This window comes from Aptenodytes forsteri, unplaced genomic scaffold (genome assembly GCF_000699145.1).
Source record: "Aptenodytes forsteri isolate BGI_AS27 unplaced genomic scaffold, ASM69914v1 Scaffold241, whole genome shotgun sequence".
Taxonomy (NCBI): Eukaryota; Metazoa; Chordata; class Aves; order Sphenisciformes; family Spheniscidae; genus Aptenodytes; species Aptenodytes forsteri.
In genome coordinates this window covers 3,957,307-3,972,831 of record NW_008795252.1, presented here as the reverse complement: position 1 = coordinate 3,972,831, position 15,525 = coordinate 3,957,307, and the positions used below count along the sequence as shown (strand labels likewise).

Below are 15,525 nucleotides of genomic sequence, written 5' to 3'. Positions count from 1 at the left end.
CTCTACTCATTGTCTGGAAGCTGTTTGGTAGAGTCAAAGATGAAGTCAGTTTCCCTTGAGAAGCTCATGTATTCAAACCACCACCAAGACTTCAAGAAGCTCAAGAAATGGCAGTGGACGTTATAAACCAATGACCAAAAATTCCTTGATTCAATGCTGAGATTTTCTCCCAGTCAGCTTTCTGAAAACAATGTGCTCCTTCAGTAGTGACACAGAGCCACGGATGTGCAATCCTACCTGCCATTATGTCCTCCTTAGCACTGCAAGGATTATTCTTGCTAGGTGAGTCACTGTCCTTAGAGGGCTGTCAGCCTCTTTCACTCAGAAATAGGTTCTTAAATATTCCAGAAGAATTTTTAGTGTGTCAGTCAAGTCTGTAAAGGTGTGGTTAGAATAATTTAAGAGAACTGTGTGCCTGCTCCCATTCTGATGTCTTTCTCCTTTTGAAGCAGGAGTGCCTGCTTGGAGGGGGCAGTCATGGTACTTTGGAGGTACTATGAAAAAGTAGTCATGGTACTTTGGAGGTACTGTTTCAGACACGGGAGGAGCCAAGAGCCAATGCTTCAATAAAGGCAAATTATTATCACACCTCACTGTGAAGCCACTTTCTCCCAAGTTCTTGCAGATGCAAGCATTAACATCTTGTACACAGGCATGTTGTACAAAGCACTGTTTCTACAACTGGCCTCCGCCTCCAGTGCGCTGCTGGGATCTGCACGTCTCACTGGGCTCAACCTCACTCACTGGTGTGTAGCAAATGGCTTCCGCTGAGTCCTGCAAGGGCTGTGATTCAGAGTACAGATGTTTGCCTACAGAAATAGCCTATGCAAACTGCTTTGAATATAAAAGCGTATGGGCACACCACCCCAGCCTAAGCTGGGGTTAAAAGCATTCTTTTAAAATCCCAGCCAATGCAGAGGTGCCCATTTTCTGACCTTTTACCATCCCTTTTCAAGTCTGTGCAGCTGGCCTCACGTCCAGTGGCTGAACCCCCACCTCCTCGCTGATTCAGACTAAATGTAACACGCTGTGGTTCCCAGCATACACCAATAATTCCTCAAGCCAGCACAAGGAGGCTGTATAGACATTTTGGAAAGTTATTTGAGAGAGGAGACAACTGGGTTGTATTCCCTGCTCAGTTAATTGCTTTGTGCAAAGCAGAGCAACTTTATCAGGAGGGACTGAGGTCCTTAATAGCAAATACACTGTAAAATCAACCCTTGTGTGGGAGAACCACCTCAGTCAGAGAGACCAAGTCCCAGACATCCCAGGCAAGCTTTTTAACCATGGAGCTAGTGATAAATCAGCATGGTGTTACTCTCTCAGCCTTCTGAGTCTCACAAATGAGACACATGGGAAATACATATATTTTATATATATGTTACAACACAGCTAGTGGCTCTGTGCTTCAGAATCTAGGTGAATGTGTGCATGCTCAGCAATGGCAATGTAAACATCTGTAAGGCTAGGATTTTGTGCTTCCTACATGATAGGCTTACATCATGCACTGTGAAATGCAAACAGTCTAAGGACTGCAGCCATGTCCTCAGTTGCACTGATACAGCTGCATGCAAGGCAAGGCTGTAAACCAGATTGTTGAGGCGGTGACCATTTAAAAAAAAAAAAACCAACACTGCCAACAAATAATAAAAAAAAAAAACCACAACAAACTAGTTACCCATTTCCAGAGTAATTTTCAACTGTGTTACTTTGAAAGCTCAGTTTACAACGCAGCATGACAAGCACTTCTAATGGCACGGCTGAAGGAGCAGCAAATTCTGGTGTCAAGGACAGGAGCAATTGGCCAGCAGCAGCAAAGAGTTCTAAAGCCAGTTTTGCAGTTGAATCCACTACACTGTGTAATTCATGTCCCCACATAAAACTAATCACTGGAGTCAAGTTTATCAGAGGTGTTGCTTTTTTATCTTCAGACAAAAGTTGCCAGGGCCTGCCATATCCACAAGATCACCTCTTTGGGTTTTTTTTTTTTTTTTCTTTCTTTCTTTTAAATCATGGCACCAGTTGAAAAAATAAATGGATACTAAAGCTAGAATTTAAACATAACATGCCAAATTACTTTCTCCCCAAAATGCTACAAATATGCAGATCAAACAAAAGTCAACTGGAATTCGAGTTTCTAAGCAGTTCTGACAAGTCAGTCTGAAAACCTGGCCTTCAATACATGTACATCGGGCACCAATTAATTCTTATTTTTACACCTATCCACAAAGAAAAAGCAAGAGGCTGAAGTAAGAAAATTACTGCACATATTTAGACGGATAAGTATCTTGTAAAATGAATAACTATGCAAGGAAAATCATTAACAATAGAGCCATCTGCTGTATTTCAAAAAAACTACACCAGCAAAAAATCTGAAAATGTTAAAATGCTTTTACAATTTTTCACTATTCCATGGTATAAAAAGTAATCATAATGATTAGTACATCAGTTTGAAGGACAGGAAATGTGTATTTCTTACACCTCTTCTAATTAAAAACAATATGTACTGGCATAATACTAATCCTCTGTATCTAATGATACTAACTGACGTTGTAGCTGAGCATGTGAAAAGGTTGAAATGCTTCCCATTCCATTTGAAGTAGATAAGCATGGTGGTATATAAGGAGACAATGAGGTCAGCAGCAAGTTGAATATTTATTTAAATACTGACAAGACACTTGGATGATTCCTTCTTGCTCTAAAATAAGAAGAAATTCCAGGTCTGAAGAGCTTACACTAGAAAAAAAAAAAATCAACAAAAAAATTAGAGAAAGTTTAGAAGACAAACCCAAGTGGTTCTTAGTATATCTTTACGCTTCTCTCTATCAATATACTTGAAGAGCCCTCTTTCAAGCACGGTGGAAGAAGGAGGTGTCTAGAACAGAGTTCAAAGAATATCGCTTTATCAGCCAATTCCCGGTTTTGCATCTTAAAGATGGCATTAAAACACAGTCCTAAAATCCTGGTTAAACTAGGGAAAATTATACCAGAACAGGCCCAAAGCTGCAGAGAGAATATACTGCTGTAAATCTGGGCTCAAATGGTTGCTTCGCTACATTCAGTCTGCAATGGCTGTAGCTATGCAAAAAAGTAACACCTACAAACTATACGCAGCCCCTAAAAGTTCTATACTGCTCATGGGAATGTGTTTCTGAGCTGAAAGGTTCAGGCTAAAAGACAGACAGACTCCTAAACATCAGGTCAGATGTAATCGAGTTTTCAAAGACAGGGAAGACCGAACACCTTTTGAAGCGCCAATTAATTGCCGGTAGTGAGTGCTACTGCTTTTGAGTGTGCCAGATAAAACCAGTTATAACCGAGTCCATCCCAGCACCTGCTGGAGCGCGTGGTATTCTTCCCCTCATTGCACGTCCAGTACAGTTGGTTTCCCGAATCGCACTCGTATAGAGGTGGTTAGAAGAAGTGATCGCAAACCAGAAACGAGAGCTGTCAGCACGGATCTTTACAGGGAAGTTCCCCCTGCATTTAAAATAAGCTTACGAGCCATCTACCTACACCACATCTGTAGCTCACCACAATTGCCTGGATAATATGCATATCTGCCCCAAATGTATATATCCTTATTAAATATACCAAGGATCAGACATTTGACAACAAATATTTGTTCCTACAAGTTTTGTCATTTAGCAGTTTTAAGTGTTATTTAACATTTCATGCAGTTTTTTAGGTTATACAAAACAAGCGACACTTCATTACTACACCTGCAACTTCAGTAATTGCTGAATAACAGTTTTTGCCTATTATCGGCAAAACAACTTTTGCAACTAGAATTTTTTAAGCTTCATAAATAACATAGCACAGACATTCTTATCTTAAAAAGAAAAACACATATATTTACCTGCCATCATAGCTATCATACTGGCTTTGTAGACATTAGCAAGGGACCCCAGTTCACCTGTTGCCAAGATTGTTTTCATATGAGCTTCTCCACAGGCCTCACGACACTGACGGATCTCCTCATAGAGACCTGTGGATAAAAGCATGTGAAAATGATCAAAGTTGTCTGAGAGACATTTTCAAGTATGGCTGTAATTTCCACTTCTGGATTAACTTCCAATCTTATAATTAGTCATAGCACTCAAGAACTTAAGTTTTGTAAGTTCAATAAATTACATGACTGGAGGTAATTAACAATGCCACACAGTTTCAGACTTAACTTAATAGCTATCAGTGTCGGTTCTCCCAAAACTAAGAATGTGCACAGTATGCCAAACACTCATGAATACATCAGGAGTAAAAACTGCTATGATAGTCAAGATTGATTTTAAAACAGCTTTTTCAGCAATAAGTATGGTAGTACATTTAATCAGTACTCAGGGACAGTTATGTTTTCCTGTCCACATCACGTCATCACCCTCTCTGTCCCCTTCAGCCACATTTGCCAAACGGCTTAGCCTAAAAGACACCAAAGGTGTGACCAGGTTGTCTAATTACAAATATTAGTGCCACCTGAGATGCCATGACATATCCCCCTTGGCTTCCAGCTGCCACTCCTGGAGGCTCCACATCTCCCTTCGGTCTCCTACTGTTTTCCCTAGTACCATGGGACCATCTCAGGAAGTCTGATTATAAAGCTAGATGCCTGTGTTTAGGCATCTGAATCCCACTTTAAGCTTCTTGAAACTAAGGTTTTCCTGAAAAAATCAATGCGGTCTGCTAATATCCCTGGTGAGGAGAAACGGAGGCCTAGGATCACACCCTAAGGACCAGCAAATCCACATGGATCTGTGTTTACGAACCACCTCAAGTAGTTGCATTGCCCACAAGGTTACCGAGAACTTGGACCATCCTGTGCCATGACCTCAGACGGCCCCAGCAAGGGTGAAGGAGGCAACGCGGCAGGAGGGCCAGCAGGACATCATCTGCCTAGCATGCTGTGGAGCTACAGCTCCAAGGGCAGAGCTGGACCCTCGCTTCTGATGCCCACGCTTGCTGAGGCAGCCGGCTGGAGATCAGGAAGGAGGTTTGTCACGAGCCACTGTTATACAGACAAGCACTGCCACTTGCACTGACACAGCCAGCAGGACTGACTTATATCAAGGCTTTCAGATCAGAGATAAAGCAGACCACTGTATCTTCACACCACTTGAAAAACAAAAAGCAAACCCTGCCCTGGGGTTGCCCCTCCCTCCCCACAGAGAGCTCCACCGCCTCTGGAGGGCCTCTGGCTGTCAGTCTGTCTTCTGACCTTCAGCTCTCCTTAGCTCTCATCTCCAAGCAGTCAGCACGCCCCTAAGACAAACCAGCACGCATCCCACCTGCTCACCGCTTCTTGGTGAACTGCCACTCAACCAGCCGGCCACCGGCTGCAGCCAGGGAGAAGCAGGGACAGGGAGGACAGGCCAGCATTTGGCTGCTCACAGACATTGTCCAGAGCAGACCACCCCCTCACAAACTACTGCTTTCGGATCTACAAAGTGTCATGGCCAGAGGCATGCTTAACTTTCTAACAGTTTTATATTTTCACAGACTCAGTAAGGACTGGAATAAATTTGGACATAACCAACTGCATTTTTTAAAAAAAGGCTAGAACTTGCAGATCCGGTCAGGTAATGCAACACAGGGAGCACAGGGAAACCCTCCCACCCTTTTTTTGGTAAAATTCAGCAGTGCTCCCACAAAATTTTAAACATAGGGAGCTTAAAATAGCTAGAAATTATCAAAACATAGCTGTTAGAAGCTGGCCACTTGGGGATGATTAAGAGTCATCCAGTGTTAATGGTGGGGAGAAAAGCAGCACTTACAGTGTACAGTCACCATTTCTGGGATTTGAATTAAAAAAAAAGACATAAAATAAGCAAACAGGATCCTCTGCAAGAGAGTCCTTTTCACGAATTGTATTCAATCTTCAAACACATAATTGAAAAGTTTGTTTATGGAAGGCTAAAATACAGCTTTTAACAAATCTTTCTTGCTAAAAAAGTCCAGGATATGGCTACGGAGACTAAATTTTTTCAGCAATACTAGCTTTCTTTTCTCCTCAGTCCTCAAGCAAGACCTGGAAACACACAGTAGGGTTTGCCAGCTGCCGTACGGCTGGACCTCCCCTCCACCCATGATGCTGCCGCATCCTACTGATGCCATCAGCACACCAGGTAGACGGGGCTAGGATTGCTGGGGTGGTGCTCTGAGACGTACTACACACAGTAGACAACTGGCTAATGCACTTAGCAAGTCACTTTATAGACACCAGGCTTCACCTTGTTTCTTACTGTGTACCAAAGGTGTGAATTAATCAGTACTAGCATGCAGCCTAACATGTTTTATTGATCAATTGATGATACTCCAGAAACCTACATCAAATCGAGACTCAAAAAGGAAATACAAAGAACCTGTGCTATTTTCTTGTGCATTTGGTAACACTGCTCATGTTAGATCCAAATGCAGTCTCTTTTTGTGGAGTGACTCTTTCCTAAAGCTTTTGGAAAGCCAGAGAAAGCAGCTTTCATGTTCTTCTAGTTTCAATAACAAGAAGAAAAGACTCGAGTTTTCTCTACCTTTAAGATACACCAACAAAAATGTCAAAATAAAATCAACAAAATGTACATTTAGGTTGGATTCCATGAAAAGAAATTATATCCTCATAGCTACTGTTCGCTGGAGTTAGTACCGCAGCTACAGCATCTTCCCTATTGTTGGAAGGTACTTTTAGATACAGTTAGTACCAAGATCATTTGAACAGTCTCACTATCTGACAGCACACATCAACCCACAGACAGGAACAACCGAGGATCTTCAATCATCCGTGTCTATCAGGTTAGCTGAGGTGGTGGAAAAGTGGGCATACTTTAATGGGGCAGGTGTGTAGGTAATAAATACGGCCCTTTATTCAGAGACCAATTATTGCAGACAATAGCTGGCATTCATAGGACATTCTCAGCCCGACAGTAGAAGCACAAATAGAAATGCAACTACCTCTGGGACAGAGAAAATTAACCAGAGCACCCCAGTCCCAGTACAAGCAGGGACTGCTTTGATACGGAACAAGCGCAAAAACTCCTTTCAAAAATAAAAAAGAGGTTTCAGTACTCAGTCAGGTTTAAATCAACACACAAGTAACTTGATTATCCTGAAACTTCCTGGAAAACATCTAAAGTATGGGTGGAGTTAATCACACTTGAAAATGCACTCAGTATTTCAAGGGGTCCAGGGCTTCTTCTGGGACAGTCTGCGCTACCAAAAAGTCCATCACTAAACTACTTGGTTCTGTCAAGCCGATCAGTAGCAGAAGCAGAGCTGGACACTGTGGTTCTGGGAATATCTGCAACCTGTGCAGAACACCAGTAATTGACACAGCAGATAGAGCTTCTCTGGTTAGCAGTAGTGGCAGAAAGCTTTTGGGAAAAACCTCTATCACAGAAAACCCCGCAGGCATATTTTCATATTTCACAGGACCACCATGAAGAGGTTGCAAGAGATTCTCCTTCTGACTGCTAAAAACAGGGAAAAGACAATCAAGAGTTCTCAAAGCAAATGGCCAATACTGTGTAGCATCTTGAACACAGCACCAACACACCAACACTATCCATTCTAAAAGAAGTCTAAGCCTTAAGCCAGGAAAAACAAGGAAACAAACAAACAAAAAAAAAACAAAACCCAAAGCAAGCCAACTTACCTAGAATATATTTGGAGCCAGATGCTCACTGATGTAGTCTGTAGTGGCTCTACTGACTTAGCTGTTAAAATGGATGTCACATAAGAACTCTTCTACTTTGCCCCCACTTAAGATACCTTGCTGCTTTCCTGAACGTTAGATCTGCTTTTATTGGATGCATTTATTAAAGTAAGAAAAATTCAGATTTTATAGGAATGAAAACAATGCTTTCATAGCTGTGGTTTTAATTCCACTGTTACGAAAGATAAGTATTGGAAGGTGGCTTTTTTGTAGTTTTCCTAAAAGTCTAACTATTCAGTACAAACATTACATTGATTTTTTGCAGCTATTAAATGCACCACAGAAAACGTGCCTCCCCCTAACACATCTCTCAGGCAAACCTCCCTGACAATTACTGCTGGCTATAATCTGCCCTAGATTGTCTAGATGGCCTTTTGCTTTGGTCTAATACATTTGTCCTAAAAATCACATAATAAAGGGGATAAACCATATCTCCTACACAGGAAATGAAAATATTAAGGGGAAAAAAACACAGCTTAAGTTTTCATGAAACAACTTTTCTCCAAAAATGCAGTGATCAAAAACACTTTTTTTTTTTAAATTCAGCTTATTTGCTGTTTTTATCTAGTCAGTCACATTGACTGATGTTAAGGGTAGAAACTGAGACGAGGAGGGAAGATGTTTCAATTTCTGTTAAGACCAAAAGATCAAGGTAATCATGATGGGAAACTGGAAAATGAGCTGGAATCCCTTCTGTCTTGCACATCAATGGCAGGTTTGTTAACAAAATGACAAGCACAAGGCTATCGGCACAACACGACTCTTTCAGTTCTGCTCTCAGCCACATATGTGCAACTCCAGGCTCCAGTGATTCACATGAAACTGAAAACAGAGTTTGGCTTCAGGAGTCTGAGCTGCTGCTGACAATATAAGAAAGAAATTGTGCAATTCGATTTTGCGGTCCCAAGTCAGCTTGCACATCTAGAAAGCGGTAAATCCAACTATAATATTTCTGAACAACATGTGGAGTCTTTTCCAAGTCTTTGGAGTGCGGAGTGTGTTTTCCCTGCCCTGTTTATAAGGCATGTAGCACAAAAGGGGGCCCCAATCCCTGAACAAAGCCTCTAAACGCACAGTTGAATAATTACTAAGAAGAACTGAAAGGCAGCTTTCGTAACGAGGTTATACCTAATGTATTTCATGGATGCAGCTGTGTTAAAACTTCTTAGAGTATACTTCTTTTTTTCTCTTTTCTTGTAGGAAACTTCAACTGACACAGAGCAAAGGATAGGTTATCAAGACCTCTGAAGCTGCTGACACTGTGGTATGTCCAGATGTTTGCTAAAAGCTGCGGAACGAGAAGTAACATTACGGTACCCCAGGCAGCTTCAGAAGGTAGAGCAACTCCAACACACTCATTGATAACTGACAATTTCTTGGTCAACTTCATCACTCTTTACAAACAGGCTCCACGTTCTGGGCTTAAAGACACTAAATTGTGATTTTTAAGCTTAATACATACTTTGTCAAGTGATACAAGACAATGGTTGAGTAAACTGTAGTAAAGTAATATTGCTCTAAAAGCTAAGACGTTGTAAAAGGTATACAAGTTCATAAACTTAAATCATTTAATGTTATTTTCCAAGCTAAGTTAACTGTCCAATAGAGCTGCTTTCATGTTCAGCACTATTAAAAAGCTCTTAACAATTACTTTGTAAAGATGTAGCAAATACATTCTGAGTGTCATAAAGAGTTCCAACAATATTTAAGAACTGCTTTAAAATAACGTGACATAACGGGGCATACACTAAAATATTTAATAACCAAACAAGCCTTTGAAACAAATCACAAAGCAACACTATTCTATAATGGTGACCCCAATTATTGCACAGGCTAGAAGAAAAGCTAAAAATATATGAACAGTAAGATACAGCACTCTACCACATACGTATTTTTGTCAATAACTCCTGAAGTTGTGAAGACAGGCAGCATGAGAAAATAACAATAAAAATATACTAGAGTTATAAGCATAAGCAGAGGTTCTGTCATAATTGCAAGGCAGCTCTAGTTGATGAAGTACCTTGAACACAGGCATAGTTACCGCACTAGACTTTTTCAATTTTATGTAGGAATCCAGCCTAAAACAGACTTCTTCATCCCTTCTAGCTTCCTTAAACATACTTTATACATTGTTATGTATCATATCTAATCATCAGAGGTGGAAAGCTGCATGTTCACACAGGTAACATATCTCTATTGAAAGCTAAACATGAAGTCAGAACACTAGATTTTCACCAAAATATTCAGACCACCTGCTGAAGTAATTTTTTTGGACAGGCAAGTTAAATATTAGAATTTTTCACCCTGTAGCATCATTATCTGGATGGCAAGTAAATTCTGTTTCAGAGGTAGCTTTTTTCAAGACCATGTAAGTATATGCCATACACAGATTCACATTCATAAACAAACTTTCAGAAAACATTTGGAAATAATTGCAATTCTGCCCTCAGTAGAAGAAATGTAAACTAACCACTGCTGAAAAAAGGATGGCTTTAAACCTTGTCATGACTTCAGCTGTGGATAAAAGAATATGCATACCAAATCAAAAGTCATCCCTAATTTACTTATTTAGCAAACTGACAGCTTTATACTACATTCATCATTGCTATGTCTATGTACTCCTCCGCTGTAATTTATGACCACAGAAGACAATTTGTTTCCCATATAGAAAAACCTAGAAATGTATGTCTGGTTCATCTCAATCACTGATACAAACTTTCTCTCTTAATCTAGCCCTGTATTTCTCCTCTGAGTTCTCCTTCACGTAATCCTGGGCAATATAACCTCGAGCCTGCATTTGCAACTGCCTGCATGCACTAACTTTTTGATCTCTGCTCTATACAACCTGCACTTAACAGTGGTTTGTACCACAAAGTCTGAAGCATGGTAACCACGATTATGTCAGAAATTGCTGCAAGACAGACTTTTTCAGACACAATTGCAAGTTGCTGCTCAAGTCCAGTTTAGTGGTCTTTTTTTAGTCTTGGTGACAGATCACTGACTGTCACAAATGACAGATCATTTTGTATCCAAGACCTATACGTGTTCCCAGCGGAGCACAGCTCCTGGAGGGGGTACCTGCTTTGTAGACCATAGCGTAGAACCTAACAAAGATACAGCATAGGAAGGTGTGTATATAGTCTTGCTGCCAGCTGGTACAGAATTTGACCATCATTCTGTCTTATTTAAAACTGCCTTTGTAAAGATGTAGCAAATACATTCTGAGTGTCATAAAGAGTTCCAACAATATTTAAGAACTGCTTTAAAATAACGTGACATAACGGGGCATACACTAAAATATTTAATAACCAAACAAGCCTTTGAAACAAATCACAAAGCAACACTATTCTATAATGGTGACCCCAATTATTGCACAGGCTAGAAGAAAAGCTAAAAATATATGAACAGTAAGATACAGCACTCTACCACATACGTATTTTTGTCAATAACTCCTGAAGTTGTGAAGACAGGCAGCATGAGAAAATAACAATAAAAATATACTAGAGTTATAAGCATAAGCAGAGGTTCTGTCATAATTGCAAGGCGGCTCTAGTTGATGAAGTACCTTGAACACAGGCATAGTTACCGCACTAGACTTTTTCAATTTTATGTAGGAATCCAGCCTAAAACAGACTTCTTCATCCCTTCTAGCTTCCTTAAACATACTTTATACATTGTTATGTATCATATCTAATCATCAGAGGTGGAAAGCTGCATGTTCACACAGGTAACATATCTCTATTGAAAGCTAAACATGAAGTCAGAACACTAGATTTTCACCAAAATATTCAGACCACCTGCTGAAGTAATTTTTTTGGACAGGCAAGTTAAATATTAGAATTTTTCACCCTGTAGCATCATTATCTGGATGGCAAGTAAATTCTGTTTCAGAGGTAGCTTTTTTCAAGACCATGTAAGTATGTGCCATACACAGATTCACATTCATAAACAAACTTTCAGAAAACATTTGGAAATAATTGCAATTCTGCCCTCAGTAAAAGAAATGTAAACTAACCACTGCTGAAAAAGGATGGCTTTAAACCTTGTCATGACTTCAGCTGTGGATAAAAGAATATGCATACCAAATCAAAAGTCATCCCTAATTTACTTATTTAGCAAACTGACAGCTTTATACTACATCCATCATTGCTATGTCTATGTACTCCTCCGCTGTAATTTATGACCACAGAAGACAATTTGTTTCCCATATAGAAAAACCTAGAAATGTATGTCTGGTTCATCTCAATCACTGATACAAACTTTCTCTCTTAATCTAGCCCTGTATTTCTCCTCTGAGTTCTCCTTCACGTAATCCTGGGCAATATAACCTCGAGCCTGCATTTGCAACTGCCTGCATGCACTAACTTTTTGATCTCTGCTCTATACAACCTGCACTTAACAGTGGTTTGTACCACAAAGTCTGAAGCATGGTAACCACGATTATGTCAGAAATTGCTGCAAGACAGACTTTTTCAGACACAATTGCAAGTTGCTGCTCAAGTCCAGTTTAGTGGTCTTTTTTTAGTCTTGGTGACAGATCACTGACTGTCACAAATGACAGATCATTTTGTATCCAAGACCTATACGTGTTCCCAGCGGAGCACAGCTCCTGGAGGGGGTACCTGCTTTGTAGACCATAGCGTAGAACCTAACAAAGATACAGCATAGGAAGGTGTGTGTATAGTCTTGCAGCTGGTACAGAATTTGACCATCATTCTGTCTTATTTAAAACTGCTCAATCACACAGTCTCCATGTTCTAGCAATTTCTGGGGCCATAACTCAACTTAAAATAGCCAGTCTGAAAGAAACAAATGTCTGCAACAATGCCCATCCTCAAGAAGTCAAACATTTGTAAAGCTGCATATATTTAAGAGCAAAAGAATGGAGATGGTAAATACTACAAAAGAGGCCAAGATGTTAGAGCAAGTGGAAACCAGGATATCAGTCCTGAAGACACAGATGCAGAAACCTGGTTTTTGGTTCAATTCTAACTGCTAATTGAAGGAAGACCAAAATCAGAAAATATGATCTGTTACCACGATGACTGCATTTCCTTAACCAAACTCAGGTACCAGGGGTCCTTTATAAACTCTTCCAAGCAAACAGGCTATTACGGCAATGCATTATACAACTAAATGGAAAATTCATTCCAAGACAATGATGTGTTTACCTTCACATGGAGATTAGTTATAGGAGCATTGTCAGCACTTAAGGCAAACCATTCACAGTACATTAAGGAGGCAATTAGAGCAAAAACCATCTTCAGCATTATTGTTCTTATAATTAGTAGTAGTCTACAGGCACAAGAACATCAATAATAATATGAACAGTCAATTTGTACCCTCAACTTCCAGGGAAAAGAAAACAGCTAAAATACATATTTTTGTCAAGAATTGAAACGTGTATTTAACAAGGTATCATCTACATTAGCAGCCCCTTGGGGGTTTTAACAGAACTGTTCAAATAATTAGACCATAGGCATTCACTTCCATTCCACTTGCTATTTTTTCAATCCTGTACACAAAATCCTCTAACGGCACAGAAGGAATAGACCCAAATTTTCGAAAACACAAAGTCATTCTGAATACCCAACCTGACAGAACTTGTAACAGCATTCTTTTAAAAAAATCCAACCATTAGTCATAAATTAGCGAAATAGTTGTTATTTAGTTCAGTGCCCCAGGTTATCAGTCACTCTTAGGGGAGGGACCAAATTCTTCAAGGACTGATGTGGAGACTGGGGAAGAGACAAAGACAGAGCTTGCACGTGCACGTACACAGGCTTAGGTTCCTTGCCGAAGGGTGGGTACTTACCTTCCCACTGGCCAGTCAACACCAGACTCCTGCTAATGACAATGTCAATCTCTCTGGCACCATATTCCACAGCTAGCTTTATTTCAGCCAGTTTGGTTTCTAGAGAAGTTTGTCCAGATGGAAACCCAGCAGCCACTAGCAAGAAAGAGGATGCAGGTAGAGGGAAGAAAACATTTTATAAATTGACCATAAAATTGCAAATACCTCTAATACACCAAAGAGTTTGAAAGTTATTCCTTTTTTTAACCCTACCACAATTCAAAAAAATCTAAAGGCACCTCATCCTACTCTCTCTTCATCCACAAGAAGCATTTGCTCTTCCCTCAAGAACCAACGCCCAACAAGATACTAAGTGCATCTTGCAAAAAGGACTCTTTCACATGCCTTAAATTTTTCCAAAGCAGCCTTCATAAGAAAGCACAATATCTATTGCCTCCAGCAGAATTGAGCAAACAAGGAGTGAACTCATATATGAAGCAATACACACATTTTTCATTCCCCCCAATTCTTTTAAGTAGTATTTCAAGTTAAATCCCAGTAATATGTTTAACAGCTAAATCACAATACAGCAAAAATTGTTTTCAATGAGGTCTACTTAAGATTACCTTTATAATGTTTAAGTACAAAACCCAAAGGTAACTTTGGAAATGGAAGAAATAATGACAAAGAGGATCTCTGACAAAGATCCTCTTTCTCTCTGACATATAAATGCATTTAGCATGTATTTTTCTCTACACAACAATGAAACAACAACAAAACCCCCAAAACCAGAAAACATGGATCTTAGCATTAAACACCTGACCTAACTTCAAAGTTAGCCCCTGCTTTGAGCAGGAGGTTGGACCAGATGACATCCAGAGCTCTCTTCCAACCTGCAAATTCTTTGACAACAACAAAACCCCCAAAACCAGAAAACATGGATCTTAGCATTAAACACCTGACCTAACTTCAAAGTTAGCCCCTGCTTTGAGCAGGAGGTTGGACCAGATGACATCCAGAGCTCTCTTCCAACCTGCATAATTCTTTGATACTACTTCTTGCTTATTGTAGATTCAGGACTTGTCTGTTGTGTGTGGTGACTGGAGAAAAGCTGCCACTATTAGATTTGCAAGTACAAGTCCTAAACCTGTGGGCTGCTCAGCAGGCAATAACCCTTGCCTCTGCACACAGCTTCATCGAATTCAGCTTGTAGGATTATACTTAAAAGCCAAACAATTGATAAGGAAAGAAACTTGTACTAGAACTCCTAAAATCTCATATTGCAGTTTTATTATCTACTTAGTGTCTACTGATACTTTCTCCTGCACACTATTGCAATTTCTTCTATTTGGGTGAGGGAAATACTGATAGATCTCAAGGACCTCTTTGAAGAGCTTCCAGCAAAACAGACTTGGCATTGCTGATAAGCTTGAAGTTGAAAGAAAACAAAAGATTATACCAGAAGCAAATCCTCCCCTCCATTCCCTTCCTTCCACCTGCTACCTTTTTACCTTACTCTCTGCAACAAAAGCAAGTCCAAACTTCTGGATTTTTCTACATATTTTACAGCATCAAAATATTTAGTTGGATATTTCAGAATAAAACATACCTGAAGCTACTGGTATGTTACAGCCAGCAGCCTTTAGGGCATTAACAGCATCGGTGACTCTTGCGGGATATACACAAACTGCTCCGACAGTAATACCTGCAAAAGCCACAGTTCACTTTTTCATATGTATAGATTTCCACCTTCTCCGGTGCAATCCATATTATGAGCATGTGTGCATTGTTTGCACCTCCCACTTCTGCATTCTCACAAGGATTTTAAGCACCTATAGCAGGGATATCTCTTTTATTGTTCAAGCAGTTCAGGTGATTCTCCATATTGTTACCTCCCTCATGTTCTTTCAGCTGACCCTGGGAGCAAGTTTGCATTAGCAGGAATTAAAACACCAAGATTTTTATCGACAGATTCACTGTTTAATGCCACCATGTACAGTTAAGACATGCTTAGTCAGCAAATTACTGTGAGAGA

The 15,525-nt window shown here is 40.0% G+C and overlaps 1 protein-coding gene across 1 annotated transcript in view; it reads right to left on the bottom strand.

Moving 5' to 3' along the window:
• DERA (deoxyribose-phosphate aldolase) overlaps positions 1–15,525 on the bottom strand; it is a 56,464-nt gene that overhangs the window by 27,632 nt on the left and 13,307 nt on the right. Inside the window, exons 4-6 of the mRNA XM_019472007.1 lie at positions 15,100–15,195; positions 13,512–13,646; positions 3,860–3,988 (exon numbers count right to left, since the gene is read on the bottom strand). Coding sequence (XP_019327552.1) covers positions 3,860–3,988; positions 13,512–13,646; positions 15,100–15,195 — 360 coding nt within the window. The remainder of the gene's footprint in view (positions 1–3,859; positions 3,989–13,511; positions 13,647–15,099; positions 15,196–15,525) is intronic.